Source organism: Sphaeramia orbicularis, chromosome 13 (genome assembly GCF_902148855.1).
Source record: "Sphaeramia orbicularis chromosome 13, fSphaOr1.1, whole genome shotgun sequence".
In the NCBI taxonomy this organism is placed as follows: domain Eukaryota; kingdom Metazoa; phylum Chordata; class Actinopteri; order Kurtiformes; family Apogonidae; genus Sphaeramia; species Sphaeramia orbicularis.
The window spans coordinates 34,004,160-34,012,163 of record NC_043969.1 but is presented as its reverse complement, the minus strand read 5'-3'; the positions used below and the strand labels follow the sequence as shown (position 1 = coordinate 34,012,163).

Here is an 8,004-nt window from a genome sequence, read left to right as displayed (position 1 = left end):
ATAAATAAATATAAATGTCCTGTTCCTTTAATGCATGGTGCCGCCAGGTCAGTGTGTTTTTATATGTTAATAAAGGGTGATTTAAAAATGACATCATTGTCCCTTTAAAGTCCTGATAATGTTTGTCAGGTCATTGTGTGTTTATGTTAATGAGGGGTGATTGACAAGTGACATCATTGTCCCTTTAAAGTCCTGATAGGGTTTTTTTTAGTCCGTGTAAAGCACATATTTGTCAAAAAGAGAAATGTCTGCCTAAACCACAATAAAGTTAGGGTGGTGTGTATCAAGTTCTGTAGGGTGTATCTGAAAGCTAAAGTGACCTAAATTTTTTTCAGAATTTTTAGTGTTTCAATGCAACTCCTATAGCTCTAGGACCCTGGGAAAGGGTAGTCCACCTAAACCACCACCAGGCCTGTTTGGAGAAATTGTCTGGCTAAACCACATAAACCCGTGTGTGTGTGTGTGTGTGCGCTGTAGATAAGAACTGGCCCTGTCCATCCTTGTGTACTCAGAGTCAGACAAGGGAATTCTAAAACAGACATCCTTGGTTAGAGTGTAGAAACGGAAAGTTTGTTCAGTATTAGACAACAGATAAAGCTGTAGAAACCATGTCAATGTACAAAGTTAATGCTGTATTCAAATGTTAATATAGTTCATTCATAAAATTGTTAAGAAAAATTAAATTAATTCATTGGACTAGATCTAGCGGTGCCACAGGGACACATTTCCTGTTCAATAGTCTGTGTTTAAACTAAATAACTGATCTCCATGTTTAATACATGTATGAATAGGTCTGAGTACTTTCACATGACATGTTGCAATTTACAGAAAGAAAATTTGGGGTAAAAATACTTAAAATTACTGAGTGTGACACGGACTCAAAATTAATATATTTTTTTTTTCACCTTTCACAAACGCATGTACAAAACATGCTGGTCTCATATGAAATGGATCCTAAATGAATCACAGGGCTTTAGCTCTGACTGTGAAGTACATTTGTAATCAATATTGGATAAAAATATTGAAATGATAAGTTTTATGAACGCTAGTATGTTGTGACACAGGGACAGCAATTTGTACCTTTGTTCAGTCGTCAGAGTAAAAGACTTTACTTTAACTAAAGCAGTACAAATATGCTAATAAACTTTTATTTACATACATATTCCAACTGTAGTGATATATACAGATAATAGCAGAGCATATTTGACTAATAATTGGACTGGACCGAACCTTTCTCTATTATTGTACTGTTGAATTGTTAGTTCCTTCAGATTCACAGACTTAAAATATCACTGACACAAGCAAGGACAAATATTATTAAAGTTAATAGCGCATTTACATATTTTAGTCCTTTTTAGGTTAATTTAATATTGATTATCTCTTTCTTTTTTTCTACAAGTGATAATGACATTTTGTAAACAGTTCAATAAAATAGAGTTCTTAACTTAAAAATGAGCCTATTTGAGAAATGATAGGTGAAACTTCAGTTTATGACACTGATGTTCACTTTCGCTTGATCTGGCTCCATTGGCATCTTAACGGTCCATTAATTAAGACACCATGTACACCATTAAATGACTGATATGTTAGATAATATAATAACATAATTCGAGCCCTTGACAGAGTGGAATTTTTGCCTCCTTGTGTTTATTTTTCATACATTTTCTTTGCCATGGCTGAAGATTGTAAACAGTTCACTAATAGGTTTTGACCCTGTTCAGCAGGTCTTAAAGCTAACATAGATACAAAAAAGTCAACTTGTGTTATACCTAAAGTTAATTACTGATGTTTTTGTTTACCTCCAGGTTTTTGTTTACCTCCAGATTATATTATTTATTCATTCACTTTTCTTGATTTGAAACGTCTGTGTCTTTTCTTGTCATGGGCTGTTGAATAGTTAATTGAAGTCCAGTTGCTAATGACAGTTACACATCTTGTCTTGCTTACAGTATATTTACATTTAGATAATACATAACCAGTCTTTCATGATCTCACTTATGTGTGGATGTATACTTTATGCATTAATGAGCATGGTGGTTCTTGTGTGGGGCCGTTTTGGAGCAGCTGCTGCTCTGGGAGGGGTGCTGTGGTCCAGATGTTGCTCTAGGACAGGGGTGTATGAGGCTGGGAGGGGGAAAATCAGAGTATACCCACTAGAATAAACTAGACTACACCACTGTTTGGGGGTAAAATGTTAAAGGCTGCTGAATGGACCCACTACCCTTGATTGAATTTATGAAATTGAAGAGTAAAAGTTGGCTTTGGAATTGTGAGGTGCCACATAAACACACCACATGAGGGGAAAGTGTCCTGTTGGTCGAGGAAAATCAGTTTCGGACCAATCCTCCACTAGTGTCCTATATATCCTATTGCTTAAACTCGCCTGAAACAGTGGTTCAAAAGCTAACCAGATTTGCCGTCTGATTAATGTGCACTCATTCATTCGTTTTCCATTTTTGCTTAATACTCTGGAGGGTCATAGGGGCCTGGAGCCTCTTTGTTGTGACCTTATTTCAGAAAAATATTGCCTTACAATCAATGGCAGGAGACAAGTTATTGTTTTTCATCTTTGAATTATATGATATTGACATATATGATTTTTTTTTTAAAGATTATTTTATATATCAAGACAGTCACAGCTTGTAGAAAAACTGCTGAAGCTTCAGACTGAAAATACATAAATACAAGACTAAACACACAAACGTTTGCAAAGGTGGTTGATGAAGACGTGTCTGCAGCTTCAACATGACTGGACTGCAGGGATTTTCACTTTTTTTTTTTTCTTTTTTTTCTTTTTTTTTTTAATATCTAGCTCTAGAGGATGGAGGCAAAATGTGCTTCACTCCATTTCATTGCCAGCACTGTCCACAGCAGATATAATACAAATTAGCTGATCGTCACTGAGACACAGTCTATATTATAAAAGCTAAGGTGCCTCTGTGTGTCTGTATGTGTGTCCAGGGATTCACACAAAATCCGGAAAGAGCTGACTGCTGCAGTTTGGCATACGAATGTATTTTTTGTCAGGGAACAGACTAGCGAAAACAGTAAGTTGATAGGACCAATATTTTGGGAGATATTAATAACAGCCTTACAATCATGTTGCTATGGCCAGAACGCTTTGGCGGTGACTGCTGGACAAATGCGGTACAGCATGCACGAATTACCAACAGCATAAAAACTACCACATCTAGAACCCAACGACAAACTGCATTTTACACCAATTTTTTACATGTATTGATAGGATTAATAGATTAACAGGTATAAGACATTTTAGATCAGTAGATGGCTGTTTGGTTCTTTATGGGTTTATACTGAAAATGAACAATTTAGTGATGTTTACTGCTCTATGATATTTTGTTTTTAACCCTTTCATGCATGAATTATTAGAACCTTTGTCGAGGTCTTTTCTTGCGTGTTTTTATTCCTCATTAGGCATGAAAAAACAATGCAATTGAGTTTTTTTTTTTTTTTTTTTTTCATAGATTTATAAAAATGTCCACTTGGCTACACCGTGCATTTTATTCTTGAAGCACAGAAACATGTATTTAAAACCCAATATCAGAAAGTGATATGAAAACAATGAAATAAAAAAAACATTTTTAATGCTGCTAATCTGATGTTTTCTCATATTTTAACATACTCTAATACTAGTTAGGACTCACTTGATTGATTGATTTGATTGACTGACGTATTTATTTCGAATATGAATGTCAAAACAGAAGAAAATAAATAAACAAAACGCTTAACCCTTTCATGCATAGTGGTCACTACAGTGGACAGCTGATCAAAGGTATTTTCTTGTATATTTATGGATTTGTTGTTTTGTGCATCATCCCATACACTGCAATTCATATCATTGCTGTAACTTTGCTGTTCTAGATAAACCTGATCTGCAGTAACATCTTTGAGTGTAAAAAATTTTTAATTGTTACTAGACTGTAATAAACAGTTTTGGGGTTTTTTTCTTAACAAAAAGTTGTTTGTTTTTTTGCATATTATCTCCATGCAGGTATATTAACATATGAGAAAACATCAGATTAGCAGTATTAAAAATGTTTTTATTTCATAGTTTTCACGCAGTATATCAGTAAATGCATGTTTCTTTGCTTCTAAAATTAAACGCATGGTGTCCAGCTGAGTGGACATTTTTGTAGCTCCTTGATTAAGTAGATTCATAAAAAATCCATCACATTGTTTTTTTGTTGTTTTTTTTGTTGTTTTTTTTTTCATGCCTAAAGAGGAATAAAAACACTCTGGAAAAAAAATCTTGATTAAGGTTCTCATAATTCATGCATGAAAGGGTTAAACATAAGACATATTATACATATTCGAAAAGGAGTGAGAAGAAGCATAAGTTATAAAATCCCACCCCTTCTCCTTAAATAATAAATAACAGTAATAATCTTCCTAGTTCATGGAGGTAATATGCAAAAAAAAATAAATAAATAAATTTTGTTTTTGAAAAAAACTGTAAATTACAGTCCAACAATTAACAATTGATTTACACTCAAACATATTACTGCAGATCAGGTTTATCAAGAACAGCAAAGTTACAGTAATGGTATACTCAGTGCCAATGAAAATGCAACACTTGAAGATTCTTATATTTTTTTAAATCGATGAGGATTTTTATTCCATAAGCTCTTTGGAATTAATCATAGGCCATTTCTATACAGTAAAAATAAAAAATCACATCCAAATTTGTTGACAAAAAATAAGGATAAAGAAAGAAACTCAAGGACCCCCAAAACCAAAAGTCACAAAATTCAGTTCTAGAATCCAGTATGGAATATGACCTCCGTTTGCATTCATACAGGCTATAATACGCCTTCTCATGGACCTCACAAGCCTTCTGATGTTGTCCTGGGGTATATTGACCCACTCTTCCTCCAGAGCCGTAACCAGTTCCTGTCTGTTCTGTGGAGCAGGAGTCCTATTGGCAACACGGCGCCCAAGCTGGTCCCTGCAGTTGAGCCAGTTTCTTCATGCCTCTGTTGCATCCTGACTATGGTGGACACATTGCATCCAAAACGGCGCGCCACCTGCCGAGCAGAGATTCCGGCCTCCAGGAGCCCCATAGCATGGCATCTTTGGTCACGTGTCAGTCTAGGCATCGCTGAGTTATTGCAAATGATTTTGGTGCTTTTCAGCTTGCCTTTATATACAGAACATGACCACTCCTTAACTGACCACAGTTACTTAAGTTAAGCAGTTCATTGCTGAGCAATGAGAAAAACAAGTTATATGAATGCAGACAAGTTCATTCAAGTGTGACAATAGCTCAACCCATCTCAGGTTGTTAAGAAATTGTCTGGGATTATTTTATACAGGTGAAACTTAAACATATTGATGCAGCTCAGGAACAATACAACACATTCAAGTGTTGCGTTTTCATTGGCACTGAGTATATGAATGTCAGTGTATGGGATGGTGCATAAGTGTCCACTGTTTCGGCTGAATATGGAACTGAAACAACAAAATCCATGAATATACAAGAGAACAGCTGTAGGATAACTGTCCACTGGAGTGACCACTATGCATGAAAGGGTGAAATAATTTTCCTGCCTGATCCAGAGTCTAATAACAGTGGGATTTGGGTGTGTACTGGTGTGTGTACTGGTGTGACCATGCACACACTATCCTTGTGTGTACGGTCCATTAAAGGGCCATGACATTATCTTGTCTACCATCTGAAGGCTAAGGTTACCATAGCCTTTGCCCTTCCTTCTTCTGTCCTGAACCATGTTGTACGGCAGAGGAAAGTAAGATTAACAAACCGACTCAGGTAAGACACACACACACACACACAATCTCCACTGCTTAACCCATGTCTGTTTCTAAATCATGTTCTTTTCATAATTTCTGTTCTTTTTCAGGGCATTGTTACTACATGAGTTGACAACAGCATTATACATCATGTCTGCAAATGCATCATCTGACCTGTTTCTATCACTGGAGAAGCTGGATTTACCTAATGCATATATCTACCCAGCCTTTTTATCTGGGCTTTTAACATATATATTCATCATGTTTTGCAACTTGTTGGTGTTAGTGGCTATTGCTGCAAGTAAGAAGTTACACAAACCCATGTTCATCCTGCTGTTCAACTTGCCAGTCAGTCACATGATAACTGCAACAGCTTTTTTCCCTCACTTTGTTTTGAGCATTGTGACAAAGCGAAGACTCATCCCCCCTCCTGCGTGTATTACTCAGGCGTTTCTGGTTCATCTCTGTGGTACAGGAAACTTGCTGATCTTAAGCGCTATGGCATATGACAGATATGTTGCAATATGTCGTCCTCTGAGGTATAATGCAGTCATGACTCCCCATAATTTAGTTAAAATTATAATTCTAATATGGTTTATTAGTTTTTCTCTGATTTTTACTTTGATAATGCTGGTTGCACAGTTTAAACTTTGCAGAACAAACATAGTGGATCTCTACTGTAACAATCCATCGCTGGTAAAACTGGTGTGTGAGGACACCAGGGTGAATAATTATTATGGAATACTCGTTATATTTATAGTACAAGGTGGTTCGTTTTTAATCGTAATATACATGTACACGCAGATCTTGTACACTTGTTTAAAGACAAATCAGTCTGATGCTCAGAAAAAAGCCATTCAGACATGTGGCTCACATTTAGCCGTGTTTTTAATCTTACAGATAAATACTACCTTCACACTTGCAGCTCACCGGATTAAAAATGCGTCCCCTTACATTAGGAGGGCCCTCGGTGTATCAGTTTTAATTTTCCCCCCTATTCTTGACCCCATTATATATGGACTGAAAATTACAGAACTGAAACAGGCCATAGTAAAGTTTTTAGGGAGAAGTTTCAAGTCGTAGTCGTTTGTAATTTTAGCAAGAATTTTTGAGCGATGCAATAAATAAATAAATGCATAAATAAAGCAAGATTCATTGTCAGAAACAGAGACAGACACAAATTACTGCATTAGAAAATAAATAAATAGATAAATAAAAATCTGCAGGTCATTCAGACACTGCTGCCAGAGTTTTTTTTTTGTTTTTTTTTTTACTTCTATTTATTCAAGTTTTCTGACAACTTTACAATCAGTAAGCAAACAAACATAGAAAACAGTCAGTAAAATTAAAATTACAATGATGCTACAAGACTGGGTTGTGTAATATATGCTTGTGCAACATCACAAGCACACTTAGGTAGTACATAATGTTTGTGCAATAGCTCATATCGCATAGTAATAAAAAAACAAAAACATAAGTTTTCTTTATAATCAAAGTGAAAACAAAAAATGATAGACATTCATCATGTTTTGTATCAAAGTCTAAATTATACTGCACTCACAAAAGTTCCAGTGGATTCCTCCATTTCTGCAGGAACTACCAGAGTGACATCAAGTCTTTAAACTGCCTTACACAGTTATGAAATATACATCTGTGTAGATATGTTTAAGGACTATAAACTGAGTAGGACCTTTCGATCTATGGACTCAGGTCTAGTTGAGCTCAGAGTCCAGACTAAACACAGATAAAGCTGCAAATAACTGGAACAACATTTTTCTTTCCATGTGCCTCTAAATGAACTCCATAACTTTGGCTCTTTTTGTATCACACTGTTTGTCTTAATCAATTCTTGCTGCTATGTTAGTCTGGAGGACTGTGTTAAGGGTTAGTATTTTTTGTTGATTCTGTCATGGGCTGTGCCATTTGTTCTGTTGTATTTTTGTAGTTTTTTCTGTTCTCTTCCTTGTGGGTGTGTTCTGTTTCTGTTTTCCCTCCAACAGATAGCAGTTGAAGGAAGATGAGCTGCAGGTGTGCTGTTGTTCTGCTGGCAGCAGCTGATTGAGGATGAGCTGCAGGAGTGGTGTTGGTGTGCTGGCTGAGTCTGATTGGTGCTTTGGAGTTGAGCCGGGAGATTTAAAGGACAGATTTTCATTCCTCCCCGGACTCCTCTCATTCCATCCTCCCCTGTGTGCAGACCAGCCTTTCGTACATTTTTGTTGGAACTTTGTAGACCTT

General features: G+C 36.1%; 1 protein-coding gene across 1 annotated transcript; it reads left to right on the top strand.

Moving 5' to 3' along the window:
* Positions 1 to 5,919: 5,919 nt before the first annotated feature.
* On the top strand, positions 5,920 to 6,852 carry LOC115431145 (olfactory receptor 52B2-like). The gene has a single exon (XM_030151384.1). It carries the CDS (start codon positions 5,920 to 5,922, stop codon positions 6,850 to 6,852), a length of 933 nt encoding a protein of 310 aa, XP_030007244.1.
* Positions 6,853 to 8,004: the final 1,152 nt, after the last annotated feature.